This window comes from Heterocephalus glaber, unplaced genomic scaffold, assembly GCF_053883595.1.
Source record: "Heterocephalus glaber isolate CG9 unplaced genomic scaffold, H.glaber_assembly_v1.0 deba00001442, whole genome shotgun sequence".
In the NCBI taxonomy this organism is placed as follows: Eukaryota; Metazoa; Chordata; class Mammalia; order Rodentia; family Bathyergidae; genus Heterocephalus; species Heterocephalus glaber.
The window spans coordinates 5,037,716-5,065,212 of NW_028258296.1; the positions used below are offsets into that span (position 1 = coordinate 5,037,716).

General features: G+C 40.5%; 2 protein-coding genes across 22 annotated transcripts in view; one reads left to right on the top strand and one right to left on the bottom strand.

Moving 5' to 3' along the window:
• The window catches only part of Mier1 (MIER1 transcriptional regulator), a 57,274-nt gene that overhangs the window by 24,833 nt on the left and 4,944 nt on the right, over positions 1-27,497 (top strand). For 13 of the 21 annotated variants that reach the window (XM_021255569.2, XM_021255570.2, XM_013070968.3 and 10 more), the window contains 9 exons: positions 1,870-2,031; positions 3,575-3,707; positions 5,471-5,535; positions 9,045-9,117; positions 17,821-18,002; positions 18,648-18,729; positions 19,878-19,972; positions 22,935-23,062; positions 27,016-27,149. In XM_021255569.2, coding sequence (XP_021111228.1) covers positions 1,870-2,031; positions 3,575-3,707; positions 5,471-5,535; positions 9,045-9,117; positions 17,821-18,002; positions 18,648-18,729; positions 19,878-19,972; positions 22,935-23,062; positions 27,016-27,149 — 1,054 coding nt within the window. The remainder of the gene's footprint in view (positions 1-1,869; positions 2,032-3,574; positions 3,708-5,470; positions 5,536-9,044; positions 9,118-17,820; positions 18,003-18,647; positions 18,730-19,877; positions 19,973-22,934; positions 23,063-27,015; positions 27,150-27,497) is intronic. The other 8 variants (XM_087212888.1, XM_004841483.4, XM_004841484.4 and 5 more) reach the window with 1 other exon arrangement.
• Slc35d1 (solute carrier family 35 member D1) overlaps positions 19,199-27,497 on the bottom strand; it is a 47,961-nt gene continuing 39,662 nt past the window's right edge. The window contains exon 12 of the mRNA XM_087212891.1: positions 19,199-24,149. Coding sequence (XP_087069017.1) covers positions 24,101-24,149 — 49 coding nt within the window. The 3' untranslated portion in view covers positions 19,199-24,100. The remainder of the gene's footprint in view (positions 24,150-27,497) is intronic.

The following is a 27,497-nucleotide window of genomic DNA, read 5'->3' on the forward strand; positions in this document are numbered from 1 at the left end:
TGTAGTACTGAAGTCTGTCAATACGTGATGTGTCTCTCTGGCTATTTCCTTGTTTGCAGATAAGAGTAGCAAATAAAAGCAAGCAATCCTATCTGGCACTTTTAAAGGTCCAGCGAGATTCTGTAATGCTCTGACTCTGCTTTCATTCTTAAGAGAAAAACAGCAAAGTATGGAGCACAAATGTGGCATACAGGAGATGCTTCATGACAGCTACTTGCCGCTGTGTCTAGAACTAGACTTGTGTCTTTCCCTTACTCTGCTACTCTTGGTTTTGGAGTTCTTATTTCTTTAGTACTGGCTCCTTCTCCCAAGATTTCAGTGTCTTCTGCCACGCCCTTGGTATGCGGGCCGGCTCCGAGTGGTCCTTACTCTCGCACTTCTCGGACTGCTCGTGTCATGCTCCAAGACTGTGAGCGCTGTGGGTTAGGTGTGTCTGCTGCTCATCCAGCTGGAGTGGCACAGCTTTGCCTGGTGTGGCCGCTTTTCAGGCCAGAGCTGCTGCAGCTGATTAGGGTTCTCAGAAGTGATTTCTCTTTCAGAAACAGTTCACAAATTGATTTATAACTAGATTTTCCATTTACAATGGGAAAGAGAACTATTAAATGGCACTGTCTTCCTATTTAAAAAAAGTACATATTGTAATCATTAGATTGCTTGTTGCTCTCGGTTTCTGAGTGATGGGGTAATTTTTGTGATCTAAGTGATAGCGTCACCAGATTGTCATCTGGTCCATTGTACCCCTGGTCACGGTAGCGGTGTGTTTAACACATGGCCCGGACTTATTTCTGCTCCAAAATAAGGCACCATGCTGAAGCAGTACAAAACATCTCATGTCATGAGTAGCATTTTTCTAGCTTCCAGACTGACATTTCTCTGGGGGTTTTTTCACAGCACGCACTTATGTGTATTGTGTGAGTGTCTAATATGTTCAGATGATTTGGGTTTTTGTTGTGTTTCCCTGGTACTAAGTATGACTTCCCTAATGATTAGAGTCCCTTCTACAGAAAGCTTGTTTCATTTCCTGCGCACGGGTATTTTTCGCTTCAGCCGATGAGGGTGTTTGTGGGGGTTTGAGGAAGGCCCCGGCTGAGGCACCTGGAGCCTCCCCATAGGATAGCAGCTCCTGGGTAGCTGGCTTGAGTCTGCTCCATAGTGTGTAACTCCCGGGACTTCTGAAGGCAATGACCTGCATTCCATTGTCTATAAGTAGAGAGCACAGTCTGTAGCGTGGATGGGGACACAGGTGTGAGGTGATTCTCGGTGTGGGTAGAGACACCGCGGAGGAGAGGGGCCCAGGCAGTGTGGTGCCATCCTGTGAATCACTGCTGCTTTTCCATGTGCTTTGGCTGGGCTGTGAATTTCACCTCCCTTTCTAGGTTTATTGACTTAGTTTAAAGCCTATTTCCTAATTCTACTTTCTCCAAATTAATTGGCTCATTTAATAGAAGTGAATCTATGTGTAAGTTCTAATTGACTGTCATTGTACATATACTGGATTAGTTGCAAAAAAATAGTCAATTTTAGACAAATGTCACTATTACACTTGAAAAGATTTTAACAGTTAAAATTGGTCAGTTTTATAGGATATTTAAAACTGACATGTTCTTAGGTTTCAAAAATACTTGTTTTACTTTCTATAATTTGAAAATTCTTGGTGTATATTTTTAAATATTGTTCTGCAGAGTGACTATAGATTTATTAATTACAGCCTAGAGATAGGAAATCACTGATTTAAAAAATTGACTTTTGGGCAGGGGATTTAGCTCAGTGGCACCACACCTGCCTTACAGGCAGCAAGGTCCTGAGTTCCATCCCCAGTACCAAAAATAAATAAATAAATAAATAATTGACTTATTTTGGTCTGCTTAGGAAGGCGACATGCCAATTCATGAACTTCTCAGCCTTTATGGTTATGATAGCACCGTTCGACTACCAGAAGAAGATGAGGAAGAGGAGGAAGAGGAGGAGGAAGGTGAAGATGATGAAGATGCTGATAATGATGACAACAGTGGCTGCAGTGGGGAAAATAAAGTAAGGTTATACATATGGACAGTAGTTCACCTTCTATCCACTGAGCATATTCCGGGGGTAATCCAAGTGGATGAATATTTGAATTTTTAAAATGTTAGCTGGCCGTGGTGGGGCACACCTGTGATCCCAGCACTCGGGAGGCTGAAGCAGGAGGAGGATCTCCACAAGTTTGAGCCCAGCCTGAGCTACATAGTGAGACCCTGCCTCAAAAACCTAACTAACCAAATAAAATTTTTAGTAGTAAAAGACACCATGTCATTAATCTCCTCAAGACACTCCTTCCTTTGAATATATCCCATCATTGTTGCCACTTGCTGAGAAGTCTTTTTTTTGTACTGGAAATCGAACTCAGGATCCTGCACTTGTGCTTGCCAGGAATTGGTAGCCCTGCTGAGCTGCATCCCCAGCCTTTTGTTTGTTTTAAGAGGGAAAGGTTTTATTTGGCTCACAGTTTGTAGAGACTTCAGTCCATAATTGGCTGGCTCCAAGGCAGAGATGGCAGACAGGTATGCAGAGGAGAAGCAACATTGTTGCCACTTTCTGAAGCAGCTTTGGAAGTCCTCTTTCCTGAGTGTCTTTGCAAGGTATGATCAAAAGTACAGTGAATGCGGCTGCTGAGTACCCTCTGAAAGACGTTTTGTGACATATGTCCTTGTCCTTCTTACTGGATCTGGCACCATGCAACTTCCAGCTCTTCCCCAGTGTCAGAATGACCAGGAGAGGGAAACATTTTGAATCAAGGCAGTCGCAACAGCTAGACTAAAGACTTTCAGGAGAGAGAACTTCTAGATACGCTTCAGAAAGTAGCAGGAACAATGGGGTAAGTGTGTTCCAATGAGGGGGATTATTTTGAGGGGAATTAATTGCAAAGTGGCCTTTACTGTAAGGAATTTTTTTTTTTTAATTTAAGTATTTACTGTAGGTTTCTGCCAAGACCTGTAGTGGATGACTGAAATCACAGATAGTGCCAGACTCTGAATACAGTTTGCAAAGTTAAATACAGTAAGAGATTAAATGTTAAAAATTAAGGTACTACAGAAATATGTAATGTAAACATTGGAAATCCCCTGGGACCCACTTCTAAGAGGTAACATTTTGATTTGTGTCATTCTAGATTTCTTCTCAGTGCTTTTCTGAGTAGTTTATGTAAAACCACATTTTGAAAAATGCTATTGACTTTAAAGTACAAGGGCTAATTGGCAGTTCTGTATTTTTTCTTTATTTTGAAATAATTTTAGATGTGAGAAGAGTTTCAAAGTTGATATAGAAAGTTTCTGTATATTCTTCCCTCGGCTTCCCTCTATTAACAGCTTATGTGACCATGGTATCTTTATCAACACTAGCACAGTCCTGTTAACTGAACTGTTTGGGCTTCACCAGTTTTTCCACCAGTGTCTTTTTTCCTATCCAAGAGCCAGCACAGAGCACCGTGTGGCGTTCCGTTTAGTCTTACGGGTACAGTAGAACAAAATGTGAACACCTGACCTTCTGTCTGCAGCCTTGTTCTCCACACCTTGAATAAATGTAATTTGCTGTCCCATAGGAAGAGAACATAAAGGATTCATCAGGTCAGGAGGATGAAACTCAGTCTTCCAATGATGACCCGTCACAATCTGTTGCTTCTCAGGACACCCAGGAAACCATCCGCCCACGCCGATGTAAATATTTTGATACAAGTAAGTGTCATTGCTCTAGTTAGAATATAAATTTTACTGTTTTATATGGTACCTAAAATTCTAATCCATTTATCACTGCTTTTTAAATTCATTTATTCTGCAGTCTCTTTCAAAAGTAAATGGCTTTCTTTGTAGGTTATTCATTTAGCAGCACGAAGGCCCTGGGTCAGTGAACACGCTGCAGTGATTACTATGCCATCTACTCCCTGGCACTGGGTGTGCTTTTTATTTCATGTAGTCTTTCAGTTTTCATTCTCTACTTTGCTTTGCCTCTTATCCTTTTCTGAGGTATACTCATGCTCACTTAACAATGGCACATTGTAAGAAATATATTGTTCAGCAATTTCTTGGTTGTGTGGATATCCTAGAACAGTGGTGGTGAACCTATGGCACACATGTTTTTAAGGCAAAAGATATATTCATATAGAGTTGTTTTTTTCTAAACTAAAACCTCACTATTTCAGGTTTAATGGCAGTGGCAGCACTGTGCGATAATAAATGGGTTTTGGGTTACAGTTTGGCACTCGATCTCTGAAAGGTTCACCATCACTGTCCTAGAGTACACATGCACAAACTCAGATGGCTGCGACATCACCACGTGACATAGTCATCCAGGACCCCCATCGTATGGTGGCATCTGGTGTAGGCCGAAGTGGGATTGCACAGTGTGTGACTGTGTACTCAAGAGCATTGCTGTCTGTATTCTGTGGGTCTTGGGTCTAAAGCAGTCCTTGATTCCTGAGGTAGGCACTTGTGCTTGCCTGCCTGCTTCCTCTACCTGCCTGTTCATTCTGAGTCCAAATGACTACTCTGGAAGATGGCTGCTTCATAACAGGTAATTTCTGTATTTGAAAAGGGAGAAAAGCACTTGAGACGTAGCCTCTTATGAAATGTACTATGGTAATAACTGTTTAAACATGACTAGTGCTTTGTGTGAGTAAGTGAATGCAGTTTAGTTGGGAAGTGAATGTCACTGCCGGTTATAATTTTTGTATAAGAAGAACTTTGAGTTTGGATCAAAGATCCAGTTCAAGAGAAGTTGTGTTAGTGCAAGGAAAGGTTAGTTATGAAATGATTGTGGAAAGTGTACTGGTGTTCTGGCCTTTAGCTAAACAAAGAACACATCCACTGCCAGAGTTTGCTAACACGAGGGATTCTAAGTGCAAGCCCTGCCTTTTGGAACAATACACGTTTCATGCTTCTGATCTGGTGTTTCTCTTGTGTCGTGTACATGTAAGCTATACGTGTACCTTCTATCCTAACGTTTCCATACAAGACTTGCATGTATGGCAGTTGCCATATATAATGACCTTTGTGTGCTCATTTATACTTGAGAAGACACAGGCAATCTAATAGCTTTCGTATCTCCCACCCTTCATTTTAATACATTCTTATTCAAAGTGTGAAAAACAGCAGCTTGCTCTCTCTGAAGAAAATGGAAGTTGTAGAGAATTGCAGACTTCTGGACCTGGACATGACCCCCATTCACGTGCCTCCTCTGAAGTGCTGCTACAGAAGTGCCAGTGTTCGGGGGCGCTGAATTGAGACCATATGACTTAGCTGCCTGCCACCAGGCTCTTGGTGCCAGAGTAAGGAAGGGTTAGAAAGAGACTGTCTCGACCCCACATTTCCCTAGTCTTTAGGGGCCATTGAAAGTGTCTACCTAGGTCAGCACATGTTACTCAGCATGTAAATAAAAATAACATGAAGATAAACAGATGTGGGCAGAATAAGCAACCATTTTATAATGTTATTTATTTTAGATAGTGAAATAGAAGAAGAATCTGAAGAAGATGAAGATTATATTCCATCAGAAGACTGGAAAAAGGTATTTAGAACCTTATTTTTCCAAAACTTAGATAAATTAATATTTAAAAAACCAGGCCAGGGATGTAGCTCAGTGGTTCCGCCACCTGCCCCGCAAGCATAAGGACCCGAGTTCGATCCCCAGTACCAAAAAAAATTTTTAAAACCAAGTGTATTTATTCTTATGTATGTTGATAAAGTTGATGTGTAAGCCCTTTTGTGACATTTAAGCATTTGGTAAATGTTCTTATTTCCCCTTAAATACATCCAAATGAGAGGTGTGTTTATCTTCTTATCAAATAAAATGACAGAATGGGAGGAACTGAACTTTGCTAGGCGAGTCGGTACCCAAACCAACAGTAGACATCCAGACTTCTGAACTGGTCCTAAACTAATGCTGAAGTAGACTTTGGTTGCTCTGTCAAAAGTGTCACATTTGGTTTTTTAATGTATATGTAGTTTGAAAAAAATTGTAGAGGCTTTGATGCCTGTTAAGTAAATTTTGATAGTTTAGATTGCACGTTTTCCATTCCATATTACTTTATAAAGGGAAAACTCAGAATATTGAATTTAATGTTGGTATTTGTAACTGACCAGTCTTTGTTTAAAGAGACAGATTGGGCTTCTCTACAAGTATACAGAATTACATTAGCTTTTATTTCAGCCTTATATAACTAACCAGATAGTTAAAGAATTAATTTTAAGTTGCAGAGGTGTGGGCCTCTTAGGGAAACACATCAAAATGTGTGCAGACTTGGCTAAACCATTTCTGTAGAAGAACTGACATTATTCCTTTTGAGAGATGCTTACTAATCCATCCTCTTTTAAAAAAAATCTGTTTTATAAATTTACTATTTGTTTGAAAGCAAAATAGCTCAGAACATCAAATTAGTGGACTTTTGTACTTTTTAACAGGTTTGTTTAATTATTAGATTAGTTAATTCTGTTGGTCCTTTGGGTTTTGGGGAAAGTTTGTGTGTGTGCTTTTAGATGGCTACAGTTATCTGGTTTAGAATGCATGGGGCAGACTTAAAAAGAGCTGACCCTCTGATGATGATTAAGTAAGAGAACATCTCATATGTAGAGTTTCTGTTGGGAAGAGTTAAATAATTCAAATATACTTAGATCAGGGAAGAATTAAATAATTCAAATGTACTTAGATTGGGCCACCTAAGAGTCCCCAGGTTTCCTCGAGAATTAGGCTTCCAAAAGGAGTTCCACCTGGACACGCATTGTGTCCACTTGCAGCAGTGTAGAGGCCAGATACCTTTTAATATTTAGTGACCAGGGCCTGAAGAGCTAGAGAAACACTGTTTTCTTCATGCAGAAAGACTGAATACCTGATGTGTAGCTGTTAAGAAACAAGAGTCCCCCCCTTCTGCACTAGTTAGTGTTTTTGCTGCATGAATGGACATCCCTTTAAAGAAGTTAAATAACCTAAGTAAATGCGTTATTGGTGTTAAATTGAATGAGACAAACAAAAAGATGCAGGGTTAGGGAGCGCGACATCAGTGTGGCCAGAACAGTGAGGACAGTGAGCCCCGTGTTCATTGTTTAAATTAATCTGAGTGAGGGATGGGACTGAAGACAAAAAACCAGGATCAGAGAAGGAAGTTCCTTCCTATTGATGTGACCTATTTGGGCAAGTATTCAGTCCAGTTTTTAATCGAATTCCTGTACCATGCAGAAAGTGTAAGAGGAAAGACAGGCCTTTGGAGTCCTATCAAATTGCTATTTTACACCACAAATTCAAGTTTATATAACCCTTTTGCCAACATACATAAATTGCTTTCCCACCTGGGGTGTTTGATACTTTTTTTTTTTTTTTTTTAATGAAGAACAAAAGCTTGAAGGAGGCTAACAGCAGGTATGAAGGCTTTATTGCTGGGGATGATGCTAGTCCTTTCTCAGGAAAAATTGTGTAATAGAGCATGATTCAGTAAATCCAGATTGATTTCTTTCAGTGTGATTTTGCTAGATAAATAATTACCAAGATTCAAGATTCAGTTTTTGAAGGTGTACAAGTTGAAACTGGATTTTTATAGAAACTAAGGTAGAGGAAGCAGTTTAACTTACTAATAGTGTGTGCCCAAGAAAATGCTTCTGAGCTTCACCTTTTCACATATAATGTGGGAATAGCAATGTCAGTCTTTTGGGTTTGGTGAAGAGTACATGAAAATTATAAATAAGACTATATAATGACCTTAAATGCTGTTTCCCTTCCCTTTCGTACACTGCAGAAGGAATCAGCAGGTGGAAAGAAGTACTCGAAAGTCAGTAGAAAAAGGAAGTACCTTACCTTTAAAGTAGTCAGAACTTGTACGATCTGGCTTCATGTTAGCATCATTTGGAGAAATTTTAAATGCTGGCTGCAAGGCCTTGTCCATATACGCTAATATCATTGGTCTGAACAAGGCCAAGCACTGATACTCACAGGCATCCCAACCAGGGTTGATAGCTTGACTGCTCTTTGGTAGGCACAAATGAATAAAGTTAAAAGAGGCACAGGAAGTGACAGTAGAGGACTCTATAGTGGAAAACATTAGGAGAAATTATATTTGTGGAGGCAGTTTACTATGATACTCTTTAGAGAACTGATCATGAGAAAGGCAGGTTTCCTACGCAAGCCCAATAATAATTGTATTTACACAGAACATGTCTGTGAAACTGTAATAGGTAAAATGATATCCTTCGTTACTAGGGCAATGATAACAGACAGGGACATTGCAGACCTCCAGAATCAGCACCCTTCCTGATTCCAAGTTCTGTGTGCTCTTCATCCCTGTGCACTCTCAAACCTCATTACTAGCCACCTCTTGTTGGCTTCTTTTTTTTTTTGTACTGGGGATCGAACTTGGGACATTGCACTTGTGAGATAGGAGGCGGCACCACTGAGCTAAATCTCCGGCCCTCTAGTTGGCTTCTTGAACAGCCAGTTTCACTTATTCTGGTTGGAGTATATGGATTTGATCATCAGATTTCCTGTAGTAAAGTTTAACATTGTTTTTATGGAGGACACTTTCTGTTTTCTGTGGGTTCAATGAAAGTCAAGCACTAAGCTGCCTGTCCGTTTGGTCCGTACTGAGCTTTTTGCAAGCCCTTGCATTATTCTCTTACCCTAAAGCTCTGCTTCCCAGACTCAGCCCCCTCCTGAGTTTCTGATGCACTAAGTCTGGGCACTTCCAGGTGACACTGCTGCTGCTGCAGTGCAGAGACCACTGTCTTCCATGTAGATGCTCTGAAAATACCCAGATTTGACTTTCAGGTTGTCAGGCTGTTTTGTGATTATTTTACTGAGTAATCAGAGTCCATGTCTTGAAGTAAAGTTTGTATTCATTGTCTGCATTGTGTTTCACAACATTTTATTAGGAATATTTTCATCCAGTCACATCCATTCATCTTCACCATACTTCTCTGAGGTGGTTGTTTGTATCTTTTATGACAGAAACTACAGTTACCCAAGAAGGTGGTTAAGCTAGAAAATGAATATAAAATGTTACTAGGTCTTATTAATGTTTTCTTTTAAAACAGGAGATTATGGTGGGCTCCATGTTTCAAGCAGAGATTCCAGTTGGAATGTGTAGATACAAAGAAAATGAAAAAGGTGAGTCAGTAGTGCAGTTACGGGGCTGGATTTAGGTTTTTGGAAGTGATGAGCTGTTACTTTATGTGTGAAGTGTGTTAAAAATGTGACAGTCTAGTAAATAACCCCTTTCATTTATGAAAGAGAACCCTATCTTACAAGAACTGTTTACTATTTTTTCACTTTCCTCCATATAAATCTACAAAAGAAAAATGCTTGTTTGCTCTTAAGCGATTTAAAACATCCCAACCATTTCTTTTAAAATTTCTTTTTTCCGTATTTTAAAAGCTCTAAAATTTACCCTTTTCTACCCTTTATAATTTAGTGGGGTTTTTTTTTTTTTTTTGGTACTGGGGATTGAACTCAGGACCTTGCACTTTCGAGGCAGGCATGGCACTACTGAGCTAAATACCCAACCCCTTATAATTTAGTTTTTAAAAGCAAGTTATTTTATGTCAATAATAGGTTTAAAAACAAACTGGATACTAAACAACTGATAGAAAAGCTTATTTGCTTTTGAAACTTAATATTACTAAAAAAGTATAATATGTTTTTACAATTTGGAATACCACTTGTATAGTTAAATTTTATATGATTTTTGTCATTTTATGTAAATGTAGTTCTAAAGTAAGTTGCACTTTGATTACTAAAAAATTCTTGATGAGTTTTAAAAAGAGAATCTGCTTCAGGTTACTCATGTAGGTTTCAGAAAGAATGTTGTATATCTTTTTATTGAGTTCATGTGTAGTGTGACATTATTCAAAATAATAAGTATATTTAATTTCTCTTTAGTGTTCTTTACTTTTAAGCTATGCACGTACAGGACCCTTTGGTGTTGGGAGCTTTTGTTCTTGTTTTGGAGGGTGGATGGTCTCTCCAAAAACTTCCTTGCTGTTCTAAATATGTACCTTGTCTCAGGTAGTAGGCCAGAGGCAGTCGAGGGAATGAATACCACAGGCAGTTAATTTTCATGACAGAACCGTTTACACACCACCTAAGTGTTCAACAGTTTGTGCTGGCTTTTTAAGTTAATTCTTGTAACATACAGAAACATTAAGGGTGCCAAAGGGCAGTGACCGTTTTATATTGAAATTCTCTGCATGTGTTCTATGAACGCATTTCACTTGCATGCAGAAATAAATGATCCACTGGCAGTTGAAATTTAAATATGCTTTACTTACAGGTATATTATAGTATTATGCTATACCTACACATAATAGCACATGTTCAGCATTATATTCATTCTTTCTGCAAATAAATGAACTTAAAAATTGAACATCTATATTGTTGTTGTTGGGTTTTTTACTGAATTTCTTTTCAGTTTTAGCTAAGAAAGATAGTACCTTCCTTAAAAGTTTTGTATTAATAGCTGGGTAGGAAACATTTCAAGTTAATGCTATGTTAAAGATAGTTTAAATGATCCCTTCATATATTTCACTTCTATTGTAATGTTAAATATCACAGTGAGGGCCGGGGATTTAGCTCTAGTGCTACTGCCTGTCTCACAAGCCCAAGGTCCTGAGTTCGATCCCCGGTACTAAAATAAAACAGTCACAGTGAATGAATGATCACAGTCTCTGATTTTAAAAATACTGCTAATTCTGGTTTAATGTTATCAATTTCCACGATTTAAGAAAGTAGTGATATATAATCTTGTTCAGGAAAGGATGTGATTTATGAAGCTTTCTTATCTTGAAAAGTGGTTTCATCGGATTCTGTGAATGTAAGACCGAAGGTAGACTTTAGAAAAGTGACATTGCTTTGACAAAGTCTCACAGGAGAGGCCTTTACTCCATTTTAAACCTGAAGAAATTCATACTTTGTCAGGACTTCAGGAAACCATTATATGATTTGTACTATAGTGTTAAAAATAAAAATCATCAAAAAGATAGTACTGATTAAACCACTGTTATGGAAAAAATTTCACAAAGTGTTTTCAGTCAGGTTGGTAAATACACCCTTTTTAATAAAAGTGCCCCAACACGTAGGTGTCTTTACTGTAGGAATTGTTTGACAGATAGATCAAAGACTCCTTTTCACTCACACGAGAAAACTGTCTCACCTGAATATCCTAGAGGGCCATGGGCAGATGTTTCTCTCTCTCTGTCTGATGGCTCTTCACCTGGCATCCTTCGCCTTCCTGATGCAAGCAGCTAAAGATTTGTTAGTTATGGGTACAGTTCACGCATGCTCCTTTGCACTGGTATCTCTTCAGCTTACAGAATCTCCTTAGCTGCACCTTGAGTAACATTTTCTTAAATTTGTGTGAGTTACTGCTCAACCCGTTCAGTGCACAGCTGCCCTCCTGTCCATGGGGCCGGGCTCCAGGACCCTTTGCCCCACTCCCCCTGTAGGCGCCAGCATCCACAGTGCTCAGGTCTCCTCAGGCCAGGTCCCTGGCACAGTGCATGCTCTACACCTTGCCCTCCTCCCATGTGCTATAAGTCACGTCTGGATCACTCTTAACCCTCATTGTGTGTAGATGTTCTGGAACTAGTTGGTAACTGTTGTTTGTGGAACAATCACAAGAAAAAGTCTCTAAATGTTTGTTACAGGTGCAGATTTTTTTTCTGAATATTTTGTGTCTGCCGTTGGCTAAATCCACAAATGCATAACCTACCGGTTGCAAGGTCCACTGTGTTATCACAATTTGTTACTCATCTTTCTGGCCTTAATAGTAATGAGTCGATTCTTCCCGCACAGGCTCTGAAAAACAGTTGGCACCTGAGTTAATAATCAGGTGCAGAGTGGTGTTAATAGAACTGGTAATCGAATCAAGACATTTGGCCCTGTATACATGACTTCTCTTTCTCTTCCTCTGTAAAACTGTAACAATAACATCTCCTTACCGAGTGGCTGTCATGATCGCACAGCTAACACTGAGCCTCACAGTCCTGGTGCATGCTAAGTGCTAGTAAGTAGCGTTAGTATTTGGTTGATGGTTAACCTTCAGATTTTGTTGACCAAATTTTCAGATGCCCTTTTGCTTGCAGGTGACAAAAACCCAGTTCAGTTAGCTTAAGCAAAAAAAAAAAAAATTTTTATGGAGTTGCTTTACTGGAAGTCTGTGCTGATACAGGTTCATTTAGAATTGGATTCAGGGGCTCTTAGGATATCATCTGTCCTTCCCCTCCTTTGATTCATTTTCAGATAGGCTAAAGTGGCCACAGGGAGTGCTTGTCATGTACCTTAACAGTTGTAGCTAGAGGATCAGCAAAAGCAAGCTTTTCCTAGTCGCCCTGGACTCCAGCAGAAGTCCTGGAGAGAGCCCCTGCTGGCTGGGAGTGAGTCGCACACCTGACTGGAGGAAATCACGGAGCAGAGAAGCACTTGAGTACTGTGGTTAGCCTTGGGTCGTTCATCTGGTCCTGCGTCTCCTGGGGGCGGTGGGTGTCGGCCCATCTAGACCAAAAGGCAGATGCAGAGATCCTGCCTCACAGAGCGGTGTGCATGACCTGTGTACTGGCCCAAGGCCCGCGCTGCTAACAGTGACAGTGCACAGGGCGATGCTCCACTACAGAGTCCCCCTAAAGAGACTGTCAGTGTCCAGATTGAAAACCCTGAACTAGATCAGTTGAGAATCAGATGAAAAAGTAGATTATTTAGGAAAAAAGAGAATTATTAACTATATTCCCAATCAGGTTTTCGTGCTTGCATGACATAAATTTTAGATGGCTACGAATTAAGCAGCAGAGAATAGTAAAGGACCTTGTAAATTGTTTCTCACATACATTTATACATAAATTTATACATACATTTATATATATACATATATATACATACATATATACATATACATATATACATATATACATATATACATATATGTACATACATACATATACATATATATACATACATTTATACATAAATTGTTTCTCACATACAGATGATTTTTCATGTTTTTAAATGTTTTTTGTTTTTGAGCCGGGGTCTCTGTTTCCCAGGCTCAGTGGTCCTTTGCCTCAGCCTCTTGCTTAGCTGTGGGACCACAGGCGTGTGCTGAGCACAATCTAGTTCTAATTCGTAAGGAACTTTATTTGGGCAGAAGTGTTCTAGATTTCAGGACGTTTTGGAGTTTAGGTTTTCCTATTAGGGATGCTCAGCCTGGAAAGTAATGTTGAAACAGGCATTTTTTTTAACCCATGTATAGGGAAAAGCGATGTGACTTAAAGGGCGTGTTAATTGGTCACAGTGCAGCCTCTGAGAATGTGATGACTTGGGGTTTCTGTTGTAAACCCCATTATTATACCATAGTCTTGATTGTAGCTCAGCGTTTAAGGCTTTGAAAGGATTGACTAGGTAGAGTTTTTACTTAGGCTTTATAAATGGAATAATACTTACTTTAGTAAAACTGGAAGCCAGCAAGTAAATATTTATTCGTTGGGCATTTCCTGATTGTAGCGGTTTGTATGCTTTTGTGGTGGTAGTCTCTCAGCTTCTTTTGCCAATCGTTTTTTTCTTTCTGCATGCATAACCACCCTGCTTGTTGCTGATGTTTCTCATTGTATCCTGGATAACAGCTGAAATGAGATGGTTGCACACCTTGCTACTTAAAGGGTGGCCCGCACCACCACCATGAGGTTCCTCTGCAAATGAGTAAGAAACGCAGGATCTGGGTCCTGTTTCAGACCTGCCCTGCCGAGTCAGGATCATCAGCCCTGCTTGGTGTGGCAGCTCTTCTCGCACTTGTAGTCACGCGCAGATTGTTTTCCCATGATAGCCGGTGTGTGTATTTGGGCTTGTCTGTTAAAGGTTGCATCGTGTTTGGTAACTGGTTTAGAATGAATCACTAAGAACATTCCATTCCATTTCAGTGATTGGCAGCATGGTTGTGTCATTTAATTATAAATAAGTTTTCCCTTCTCTGTTGCTACTGTAGGGTTTTTTTTTAAACACTGTAGCCCCCCCATATTGTACGTAGGTGTTATTTCTCCTTTAGCTGTAGTGTGTTTTGTCACAATAGTGGAGTTCCAAATTTTTTGATCCTTTTGATATTTTGGTCATTCTATAATAGACATTCTATTAAAATAACTGTTTGTTTAGATTGTAATCAGAATTGATTACAGTATACACATAATGGGAAAATAATTTGGCCTGTGTCTGAAACCAGAGAAGGCAGTGTCCCTTACCTCCGTGGCCCTTACTGAGTGTCTTGCAGCTGCAGAAAATGAAGTGCAGAATATGGAGGGAGGCTTGGAGAGAATCTGGGCTGGCCGGCCAGTCCCTACCGCCCTGTCGTTTGGCGCCCTCTGGTGACGGGTGCCTGTGTGGCTCCAGGGAGGCCATGGCGTCCTGTGGTTGCACAGGGGAGCTACTGGGGCTTGGGACTCAAGTGCCTTTGCCGCCTTCTTCCTGAGACAGACTTACCCACCCCCAGAACAGCCTGTAGTCTGCAGAACCAAGCAGAGAACAGAGATCCGGAGCGGTGTGTACAGATTCACTTTATTACGGGTGTTACTGCCTGCACAATTTAAAGTTAACTAGGACCATCCCAGCAGGTTGGAAAGGGATGACGTTTGTTAGAGTCCTTGGAACTGCACTTTTAAAAAAGTATCATCTGGGGAAGCACTGCGGTAGGAGGGGCTGCAGAGTGAGTGTGTGTGGCAGGGGCGAGGTGATTGTATGAAAACAGGAAATTGCCTGGTCCATCAGACAGGCTTCAGTAACTGTTAGTTCCTTTTATTGAAAAGTGAATTTTGACAGGGTTATCCTTCATCTCTTTAAAATTTTTGTCAAGCAAGCTCCTTCCTACTGGCATTTTATTTATTTATTTTTAATTTATATATTAATTGGTACATTTTAGGTATAAAATACATTTACATTTGTCATTCGGTGTTTGTACCTGTACATGATGTATCTTGGTTCTTATTTTTTCTCCCATTACCTGTGCACCCTTCAGCCCCTCCACCCTTCCCTCTTTACACAGACTTTGATTCCTTTTTTTTTCTTTCTTTCTCATAATTTTTCCTTTTCCTATTTCAAATTATCAGTTATTCATTTTAATCATTTTTATCCTTATTTACACTTTCAGTTTCTCACACTAGAGAAACTATGCGATATTTACACGAGGGTGTCCTACTTATTTCACTTAAGTGTACGGCCTCAATATGCATCCATTTAGCTATAAATGTCTCTAGTTTCTCATTCTTTATGGCTGAGTAGTACTCCATTTTATTTAAACAAACACATCTTTATCCAATTTCCAATCGATGGGCACTTGGGCCGTTTCCAAGCTTTCACTATTACAAACTGTACCACTATAAACATAGGTGCACATATATTGCTGTGATATGATTCTTTTAATTCTTTGGGGAAGATTCCCAGCAGGGGCATAGCTGGGTCAAACGGTACCTCTAGTCCTAGCTCTTTGAGGTATCTCCATACGGATTTCCACAGTGGTTGCACCAGTCTGCACTCCCACCAGCAATGGAGAGAAGGGTTCTTTTCTCCCCACAACCCCACCAGCATTTGTTATTGGTTGATTTCTTGATAGCCATTCTTTCTGGGGTGAGGTGGAATCTCAGTGTTGTTTTTATCTGCATCTCTCGAATGACCAGTGAGTGATGTTGAACATTTTTTCATATATTTATTTGCTGTTTTTAGTTCTTTGTCTGAGAAATGTCTGTTCATTTCGGATGCCCATTTTTGAATTGGGTCTTTGAATTTGGGGGGTCTGATTTTTTTCAGTTCTTTATATATTCTCGATAGTAAACCTTTGTCTGAGGTACAGCTGCTAAAAATTTCTTCCCACATTGTAGGTTGTCTCTTAGCTCTGTTGGTAGTTTCTCTTGCAGTGCAGAAGCTTTTTAATATGATGAGATCCCAGTTGTTGATTCTTTGTGCTAGCTCCCGTGCTACTGAAGATTTGTTCATAAAGTCTTTTCCTGTGCCAATGTCATCAAGAGTTCTACCTAACTTATCTTCCAGCAAGTTTAGTGTTTCTGTCTTAATATTTAGATCTTTAATCCACTTCGATCTTAGTTTAGTGCACGGTGATAGGTATGGGTCTAATTTTAATCTTTGGCAGGTTGAAATCCAGTTTTTCCAACACCATTTGTTAAATAGGCTATCTTTCCTCCAATGACAGATTCAGTAGAGTGGCTGGATACAAGGTCAACACTCAAAAAACAATAGCCTTATGCAAATAGCAGACCCATTGAGAGAGAAATTTGGGAAATAATTCCTTTTACAATAGCATCTAAAAAAATGAAATATCTAGGAATCAACAAAGGAAGCAAAAGACCTCTACACTGAAAACTACAGCACTCTGAAGGAGGAGATCGAAGAGAATATAAGAAAATGGAAAGACATCCCTTGTTCCTGGGTAGGAAGAACCAATATAGTGAAAATGGCCATACGTCCAAAACTACTATATAGATTTAATGTAATGCCAATTGAAATTCCAACAATGTACTTCACAGAACTAGAGAAAACAATCCAAAAATTCATTTGGAAGCAGAAGAAACCTAGAATAGCAAAAGCAATTCTAGGCAACAGAGACATGGCAGGGGGTATCACAGTCCCCAACTTGAAAGTATACTACAAAGCTGCTGTGATAAAAACAGCATGGTACTGGCAAAGAAACAGACCTGAAGATCAGTGGAATAGATTAGAAGATGCAGAAACCTACTGGCATTTTAATGTTTGTCTCCTAGCTTTAAAAATAAAAACATTCTGTAACTCACTTCTTCTGGTTACTGTCCGTCTCCACCCTCATGCACAGACTGCTGAAGAACATTTTCTGTTTAATATCTTTGCTTACCATTTATTCTTCAGTCTTCTCCAGTGTGGCTTCTCTCCCCATGTTCACAGCTGTGTTAGTAACTCCAGATGTTCATCCCGGCCGCTCAGAGTATTTGTGAGGTCACCAAAGCCACCCTTGGCCCTTGCTCTTCTGACTCCTGCCATTCCACACTCTTGATATTGGTTGCCTTGTAACTCTTCCTTCTTGATGTGTCTGTCTTTCACTTCTATCATTTGGAATCCCGCAGGGCTCTTGTTGGAGGTTGTCCTCTTTTCCTTTTCACTTTTTAAATTTTAGTGAGATTTAGGCTTTAATCTTAGCCATATTAGAAATGGTGATGAAACTTAAATGAAAGTTGAAAGTTGTAACTTTTGTTTTTGTGAAAATGGTTTGTATAATTACAATACATTTTTAAGCATCATAGAGACATACAAACAAGTAGTAAAAAAATTTTGGCCAGAGGTTCCAATGCTTGCCTCACAAGTGCAAGGTCCTGAGTTTGATCCCTGGTACTCCCCCGCAAAAAAATTTTGGCCAGTAACACCACCAAAAGATAAACACCGCTAACATTTGGTGAGGGTTCTTCTAGACATCTTTTCAAAAATAATAATTCTAGCTAATATCTAGGGAACCTTAATATGTGCCAGAGCTATGTGACAGTACTCTAACTCCTTACAGCTTCCCTTGAGAGAGTTACGGTTGGCACTATTTCACAGATGTCGCAGAGAGGGACGGAAGGAACTTGCCCAGAGCCCTGCAGGTAGTAAATGGAGCTCTTGGAATCTGGTGAACTCAAAGTGAAGTCAGACATAAGGCATGCCCTCCCTCCTCTCAGCATCGTGCTTTCTGAGTCTTCCCAACGAGGAGGTCGGGTGAGGAGTGGGAGCTACCTGCTCTCTGAGCTCTCAGCACTGGGGCCTGAGTCCCTGGGCAGTGGTGTGTTAGCACAGATCCTGAACCCTGTCGCATTCCGACAGTGTCACCAGCATTCATGTCTACCCATTCAGTGTATGACAATGATGACCAGCTCCTGTGGGACCCTGAGTACTTACCAGAAGACAAAGTGATCGTGTTTCTTAAGGATGCATCCAGAAGAACAGGTGACGAGAAAGGTGTAGAAGCAATTCCTGAAGGGTCTCACATAAAAGACAACGAACAGGTGCGTAAGAGGCATCCGTTAGCATTTTCCTCAGATAAAATAAGCATACACATTTATAAATAAATGTCAGTGTTGTCACTTGCAGTGTAATTATTCTGTCCACCAAAATTACTAAAATGTTAACAGAATCTGAGGTTATAATCAGTGTAAGATACTCACTGTTACCACACTACTTCATCACTATGATTTTAGAGCAGATAAACAAAAATCTTGGTGTTCTCTTTCCTGTCCTTGAGAGCATGTGCCTGTTGTCAGGCTGGGAAACTCGTGGGAGCTAATGTTGCTGTGTGCACGGTAAGTCCGGAGCCCGACACGAGCCCAGCAATCAGCACCTGAAAACCTTTTCTGTCCTAGCGTTTATATAAAAAGATACAGATTTTTATTTCTAGATTCTTCAGACACTGTGACCACCAAGTTTGAGTGTTTACACATTCTACCTTGTACAAGTTCAGGGGCGTTAAATACCACAGTTGAATTGATATTTTTCCTTGGTGTTTTTTTATATTGTATTCACTAAAAATGTCACACACACCCCACAAAAGAATGAAAACAAACACAAGATTCTGAAAAAAACTTTTAAATTGTAGCTTTAAGTTGGACTGCTCATAGTCTGGATCATACATGGAAGCCTTTTATTTTTTCTAGGCTTTATATGAATTGGTTAAGTGCAGTTTTGATACAGAAGAAGCATTGAGAAGGTTACGATTTAATGTAAAAGCAGCTAGAGGTAAGCATAAATGTTAAGTTTTTATTTGCTTTCATGATTTGGCAGAAATACAAAAATTAAGCTCTTAAGTTTAATAAGCTTAATTTCTGAATTAGTATTTGCAGAACATGAGTATTCTACAAGGCATAATGAGGAATGAGAGTAAGGCTGCCCCTTCCTTCTTTATGGGAAAATAAGGCCATTTAAATGAAGATATAAAAAGGCATAATACCTTAAAATTTCCAAGTATGTTTATAAAGATTTTCCTGTTTGATCTTGGCAATATACCTGTGAGCTACAACATGACAGATGTTGCCTGCACTTTAAAATTGTGAGAATTAGGCCTGTGTACTTGGTAAGTTGGCCGAGCCAGGTATAATTCGTAAATAAGCCAGAACTAAAATACTGGTTTTTCCTTTTCTACTCTAAAGCTGGCTCCCACCTCACCTTGTTCAGAGTTCAGTTTGTATATAATTAAGAAATAAGTAAGAGTTGGTTTTTTTGCTTAGTTTTTGTTTTTGTTTGATGGTACTGGGGATCGAACTCAGGACCTTGTGCTTGCGAAGCAGGCACACGCGGCACCACTGAGCTACATCCCCAGCCCTGTAAGTGAGAGATTCTGATTAATTCAACAGCGTGAAGGCCTCCTAAGTTCTGAGGGCCTAAGTGTAAACCAGGCCCCTGCCTGCAGGATGCCAGGGCAGAGAGGGTGAGAGACAATTACGCCGCTTCCTTCCTGGGAGAGCAGGAGCTGTTGCAGCTGGAGGACGTGAGCCTGGGGTTTGGGGGAAGCTTCCAGAACAAAGTGACATGTTTCCTGGGATCGATGGGAAGCAGGAAGTCTAGGCAAAGGGGTGCCACACACTGTGTGTGAAGTAGGAAAGAGCTTAGAAAACTTACAGAGCTGAAGGGCCTAATGGAGTGGAGTCATGAATGAGGGAGAAAGTGGCCCAGGTTGAGGCCAGAGTAGGGGCCAGATCAGTCAGAATTTTATGAAATGAGCATTTCTCGTTGCTTTGTCTTTTGCAGTGATGATGAGTGTTAGTCCTCAAAGTAAAATGTTTCCCTCGTTTCTTACCAGAAAGTCACATTTTCATTTGCAGTTCTGTTTGATATGTGCAGCGTTGGGGGAATATTACTTAACAGTTTCTCCCCCCTCGTTTTGTCAGAGGAATTGTCTGTTTGGACAGAGGAAGAGTGTAGAAATTTTGAACAAGGGCTGAAGGCCTATGGAAAAGATTTTCATTTGATTCAGGCTAATAAAGTAAGTAATGATATATGTTCGTTTTATGAAAAATTTAATAACCCAAACTGACCTTTTTATCTGCTCTACTTTCTGTTAAAAGTTTCTATAATGAATATTATAATCTTAGGGACATAGCTAATTATTAATAGTAATAATGCCTAGGCAACTTTGTGACTTAGACCTTGTCTCAAACATTTAAAAAGGGCTGGGGATGTAGTTCATTGCAAAAGCCCTGGGTTCATTCCTCACTGGCACAAACAAAATAACAATCATTTACAAATACATTAATCAACGCCTGGTTGGAGTGTAGAATACAATACTTAAAGCTGTTTTCTGTCTGTGACCAATACTTTAAGGAGGGTCTTAAAATAATTTTGAAATTTTAAAGCACTTTTAACATGAAAGTTTTTAGAATTTAGGTTAAGCCACATTGTTTTTTGTTTGTTTGCCTTTAAAGTCCTGAGATTGAACCTAGAAGTTTGTGCATGCTATCCGAGCACCTTGTGAACTTTGTTGTTTTGAGACAGGGTCTACACTGCTCACTTTAGGCTCAAGCTTGCAGTCTTCTTGCCTCCTCCTACAGGCTGGCTAGGTTTACTGGCATGTACCATTGCTTGGTTTAAAAGCACATGCTTAAGATTTAACTTTGTAGGCACAGCAATAGGTTGGCTTTGTTACGAATTACTGCAGTTGTCATAAATTCAGAATTGTATTTAACTTGATCAGTAGTCATTCCATATTGGTAAGATCAACCATACAGTGCTTATCCCCAAAGAACTTCATAATTACTTACAGATTTGTTTGGGGATTTAATTCTGAGAACTCCATTCAGGTAGGATTTTTAATAGTAACTACCCAGTTTATAGAATAGGGAAATGAGTTGGTCTGTACAAGATTAAGAGAGATGAAATTAAGGTCTCAGTGCTTGAATATAGGAAATTTATTCCTAGGCTTTTGAACATCACGTTATTTTTATTGAATGAAAGGAGCTCAGCTTCACATATTTCCTTAAGGATGGCTTCTAGGTGTTGTGCAGTAGCTTACGCAGGACTGTGTCCATAGTGCTGGGGCTTGGGTCTGAAAGTCTTTTGCCTTAACCCCTGTGTGTGTATGGCTGTTTACTGAGCCCAAGGCCTTACTCCTGCTAGGCAGAAGCTCTGCTCACGAGCTACACCCAGCCACTCTTCTCTTTACTTCTGGCTGTGATTGAGTGCTGTCCATCTCAGCATGTATTTAACATGAGTTCATGCTTACTAAATAAGGGCTACTTTAATCCTGTGAGTTCATTTGTCTTTCTTTTTGTGCATTAACTAATTCATTCTTAATTATCTTTTTGTATTTTGGTAATTGACATTGGACATGACTAATGAATGAGAAATTTTGAGTCTTACCATTTAGGGTAACTTAGAAAGCATAATTGCTATTGAAATGTATAGCCCTAATGTGTCCAAATCATCTAATAATGTCAAATATAGTCAACACTAGGAAAAGACTATTTTATGCTAACGACTATTTATCTTTCTGATTTTTTAAATCCCACATTTCATGGTTGAAAGGATCATTTTTATAATATTTTTATAGCATTAGCATTCTTGCTTGAATTCACATGCCACTGACCCTGACCAACCAAGCCTGATTCCCGTGGAGAGCACCCTAGGATGATGGCTGATCTGGTCAGCAGAAGCAGCAGCCCTGCTTCTTTGTAAGCCCAAAGAACTTACTACGTGGCCTCGAGCTATGAGCCAAAAATGTCTTACTAAAAATACGACCTTGGTTGCTTTATAAATGTGTATTTGGAGGATGGTCTTTTAATGTCACAGGGTAGGCAGCATCTGACCTAGATGTAATCACACTAGTTGCTGTAGTGAACAAAGGGAGGACGGTAGTCTATGGAGGGAGAAAAAAATGTTTCAGTGAGAAAACATCAAGGAATTGGAATTTTACACTTGGAATTAAAATTCAGAGTTTTATTGGAGATGTCCTACAATGCAAACTTTGCATGTGCCAAAAAGTCTTCATCTTTTACTTTCAGTACAGTACAGTTGATTTGTCTTAAATCTGTCTAGAAGTGAGATTCTGTAGGAAGTCGGAAGCTTGAGAGGATTTTTTTTAAAGCCCCAGTTATTTTCAGACTCAAAGCAAAACTGGGTCATAGTCATAAAGTGCAAGTAGCAGAGGAACGTGGCTTTGTGTGTGTGTGTGTGGATTGGGTAGGAAAGGGCATCGCCACAGTTTTCCTGCCTCAGCATCCAAAATTTGTTACAGTAGTATTATCTTGCATCCAGAGGATTGGTTGAGGTATCCTTTTTTCTTTTAAAGCCCTAGTATTTTATTCAGGCACGTCAATTCTTCCGACTTTCCAAACTCAGTGGCAAAAAGGAAGGGGGTCTTAGTAGCATCATTTGTAATTCCCATGACTGTTGGACACTGAGGAGATCCGTTCACCTGCACAGATGGGGGCAGCACGCCAAGCCACAGGAGTGACTTAGGAACCAAAGCCTGAGCGTCATCGAGAATGCTTTAACATTCCTGTGGTGCATTCTGAGGCGCTCGGAAAGTAAATTACGGAAGTCTGATTGCTGTTGGGAGTGAGAGAATCTTCTGAGAGAATTTAAAGGCGGAGTCCTAGGTGCTTTGTGAGAGTGTATGCAAACTATAATATTCATCTTAGCCTACATGCCACTCGCAGATACTTTCAGTAGAGGGGGGTTTATTTTACAGTAAATTATTAGTACAACAGAAAGTTCAGTGTCTGAAGACCCATTGCCTCTGCATTATTTCTCTTAGCAGTTTAGAAAGAAGAGTTTCCAACACTGTTGCTGCAATGTTGTGTTTGATACGTACAATTGTATGTCGGTTAAGGAGGAGCTAGTTTGTTTGTTTGTTTGTTTGTTTGTTTGTTTCAGACTTCAGATGTTTTTCATGAAATCACTCCACTCAGGGAGAAATGATTGGTAAAAACACCATTTCTTTTTCATAGGTCCGAACAAGATCAGTTGGGGAATGTGTAGCATTCTATTATATGTGGAAAAAATCTGAACGCTATGATTTCTTTGCTCAGCAAACGCGATTTGGAAAAAAGAAATACAACCTTCATCCTGGTGTAACGTGAGTTGATGTTTTTCCCTTAGAACTATTTTATTGCTAAAAGAGCTTTTCTAGATTTTTCTTAGGAGAACTATGGCTTTTAGAATCTTGCTTTTGTAATAAATTTACATTTGTTCATCATCAGTTGCAGCTCTTCAAAAAAATTCAGAATTTTCAGTGTCATAAGATTGTAGACCACAGTTCATATTATTTGAGACAATAAACATATCATTAAAGCAAAGTTTAGAGTGTGCTTTCAGTAGGAGCCCCTGGAAGAAATGGATCAGAACACCTGGCACATCTAGTCTCTTTAATAACTTGAAAGCAGTCAGAATAGGGAAGAAGAGGGATTCTTCTAAAGCTAAAGGGCCATATGACCAATAGGCCCTGCAGTGTTGAAGGGAAATTAATATTTTTTCTTGTCCCGTCTGTTTTGATCCCAGGAACCAAAATAAGATTTGAATACAGTTGTTATAAAAAGGAAAAAAACATAGAAATACAATAAATGAGGTCAAACTACATCTTCTTGTTAGATTTTGTAGAGGGAAGAATGTGTATATGGTAGCTTCCCTTTTCCTAGCAGTCCTGAGTCTTTCCTGCTGACAAATACTATGTAATCAGTAATGCAACTCCACCTTTTTCCCAGCAACAGATAGGTATTGTATCCACTCTCTCCAGGTGTCTTATATGCCTCATCCCAAATCCATGCCTCAGAGTCTCCTATCCTCCTTCACGCTTACTTTGGAATAGGACATTCTCTCACCCCTGGTAATCTGTTACTTAAATATAGCGAGCATCGAAACTTTGTCTCACATGAATTATTGAACATTTTGATGAACTATTATCCTGGAAGGAACTGTACAATACAATCCTCAAATATTCCCTGATGTTTACAGAATAAAAGTGACGCAAAGCTGTGTCTTGATGTCATCAGTGTGGCCCGGTACACATGTCCTCAGGCTGGCCTGGCCACATTATGGCTTTAAAGCTGTGCTGGTTACCTCTGTGTGGTTGTGCTTCTCGGGCTCCTGGGTATACTGCTACTCCCATCACTCACATTTAGACATAGATGTCTTTGCTACTCGCTTCCTTGGAAAATTCAGATGTTCTAAAACCCAAAGCAAAAGAGTCAAAGGAGGAGTAGATAAGTATAATTGATCCTTGGCAAGGATGAGCCAGTGGACTGCATGCCTCATCCCACTTATTCAGAGTTGGTGATCACTAGAGTAGCATCGAAGATAGAACAGCATGCACGTTTTATATAATTGCCTGGTGTTATTAAAGTTACAAGATTTTTTGTGGATTATTCATTGGTAATATTAAAGCATAATGGTACGGAATTAGATACAGCTATCCAGTCTGCACCGTATATCTTAAAATAGCCACAGTTTTCAAACTATTCTGTATGGAAAAGGAGTAGTAACAGCTTTCATTCTTTTCACCCTTTTCAGAAGTAATGTTCACACATGAAGTACACAGTCTGTCGTCCTCGGCAGTAGGAACATAAGATTGCCATGCTGGGGCAGACCCAGGCTCACCCAGGTTTCTCTTTCAGAAGGCATCACCAAGGGAGGTGCTGTGGGCTGGCTTAGTTGGACCTCTGTGGTGTTGAGCTCAGCAGTTAGGAGCGGTGTGCCCCGACACCCCGATTTCCTCTGTATCTCTAGAGTGACTCCTGCCTGCAAGCCTGATTCCTTGTAAAGTTAAGCATCCCACAGACTGAGTAACCACAGTTCAGAGTAACCTTGCCTCCTCTTCTCAGACGTGGAGTTCACAGCGGTCCCCCTTTGTACACTGGTGTGAAATGAACAGACATGGTTTTTCCCTTGGGCAGGGTTGCCTTGATTCCGTGGGCCTCAGTTGAGTCCCCTGTGGGTCCTTTAGAAAGCCTATTTTGTCTGAGATCATTGCTTTTCTGTTACGTCTTCTTTAAAAAGCAGTGAACAGACTCTGCATTATTTTTCATACAGCAAGAAATTACGGTTTTCTGTAAGCAGAGAGACTGGTCTGGCTTGTTTCCATTTTCAGCTAACAGTTGTTTTTGAAGTGAAACTGTTGTCTTCCAGTTGTTCACCAGAATGAAGTGTACTTTTTTAGCCACCTGTTTTTTATTTTTGGTCTACAAACAGCCTTCGCCTGATCCTACTACAGATTTTCCCTACGTACTGCCGGGAAGAATTGAGAGCCATATGCAACTTAAAGATTTCACTATAAAATATTCAGTCTTCCAAATAATTTTTTTATGTAAAAATTAACTCAGCACAGCCCAGTTACCTGAATGTACTCCAACCTTGTCTGTGTGGCTCATCTTTGTCCTTTCCTGAGCAGTCTGGATTTTGTTTATCTTTCAAAAATGATGATAATTATTCTTACATAGTATTGCTGCCATATTCAGAAATTTAAAACCATTTTGATATCTCATCAACTCTGGCTCCTTTGCTTGGCTTATAACACCCTCCGTGACTCATGCCCACTGAGCCGTGTTTCCAGCCATTGCTCACCGCGCCTTCTGTCTGTAGCCTTAGCTTCTGCCGTTCCTTCGGGATCATCATTCTCACTGCTGTTTCTGTGCACTTCACATTGGTTCTAATCATGATGAACAGCGTAGCACTGAAGCACTCTTAAAAGCTATTGGGTTGAATTCCCACTGTTTATAGAGGGTGAAAATGATGCCCCACATGTTAAGCTGGCTCACTCGTCTGTGTCTCTGTGCCAAGTGTGAGTTTTATACCTCAGACCATTTGAAGCTGCTTGGGGTCTGATGTCATAACCCTGTCTATACATCCCCATAACCCCAACAACAGTGGTGGTCGCGCAGATGGAAGTTACGGCTGCCAGTCTGAGTATGTTGTGCACCGTTAGCGCAGACTTTCAGCTTCCACTTTTTATTATGTTCTCTTACCCTGCTTTCAAGGTACTAAGAGTTCATATTCATCTTTCTGCTATACTATTCAGAAAGAATTTTAAAGTAGGTAATATGTGTAGGTGTTGAGCTTCTGTTCTGTCCGTGTACACCTTCGGCACCAGTGATGCGATGTCACATAGAACAGACTCGTGAGGATGCCTTCTTGCATGGGTGTTGGCAACTTTTTGTGTGGAGGTGGAGAGGAAATATTTTGGGTTCTTCTGGCCTTACGGTCTCTGTTACAGCTACCTAGGTCTGTTGTCACTGCACAAGAAGTCATAGACACCATCACATGTAGCTGTGTTGCGAAGCTTTACGAAACGGGACCACTACACAGGCCACAGTTTGCCGACCTTTATTCTAGGGATTCAGGAGCACTTTGTAGTTTACAGAACATTTCATACACACACCTAATGCTAGTCCCATCTGGTAAGTAGGATAGAAATCATTGATCTGCATTTCACAGGTAAAGGCACAGACCTTACAGAGACAAGTGTTTAGCTCAGTTCTAAACCCTAACACAGCCTGACACGGTCACTTACCACAGCCACTAGACAGGAAGGAGTAAGTTCGCTGTAATGAGATACTGATGGGATAAACCCGGCAGATAAGCTCACTGGCAGACAAGGTCCTCTGGACAGTTTGGGGGGACAGTCCTCTGACCAGACCCCATTTGTCTTTCAGGTACTGCTTTAGGGGCCTTAAAATCCAACCCGCCTCTTTTCTGAAATGATTTGGTACTCCTGGTGATACTGCTCCCTCTCTTCACTTACACATACTCCAGTTTCGTGTGGGCTTCTCTGAGCACAAATGGAAAAGCTTTAAGCTTCCAGCGGGTCTTTAAAACTTGCCAATTTAAAGACTTTACGTTTCCCTACAAACATGTAACCAAAAAGAACTGGCCTTAAATGTGTAAGCCCTGGCCCGGTAAATCAGGCACTGGAGTGAATGGAAGTGAAGCTTAGGATGTACAGTGTTTGTGAGGAAGATTTGGAAATTTAAAACCTCAGCTTTGCGGTGCTCAGTTTCTCTGAGTAGAAGGAAGTAACGGCGTTCCCGTTGGTGGCAGGGACTACATGGACCGCCTTCTGGACGAGAGTGAGAGCACCGCTTCCAGCCGTGCTCCGTCCCCACCCCCAGCCGCCTCCAGCAGCAGCAACGGCCAGTCTGAGAGGGAGGACAGCGCCACGGGCACCCAGAACGGTGAGCAGGCGGGCGGGCCAGCGAGCAGGACCAGGACCAGGGGCTGGTGGGAGGCCAGGGCACGCACTCAGCGTGCTCAGGAGACGCGTCTGGTCTCTCAGTGGCGATTGCTTCTTTTAAGGAGACCGTCTCAGTGGCACCGCTTTCCTTACCTGGTTGGGATGGTGCCGTAACTTCTACACCAAAACTGCAGCCAGTGCATGGGGATGTGCCCATTTACGGATACCTTGAGAGCTTCTAACACGTCGGTGCTTTGATTCATTCACGACAGGGCTGGGATTCGTAAGTCTCAGCACCAGGTGGCTCTGAACCACCTGTGGTACATGTGGGACTGCCATCACGTGGTAG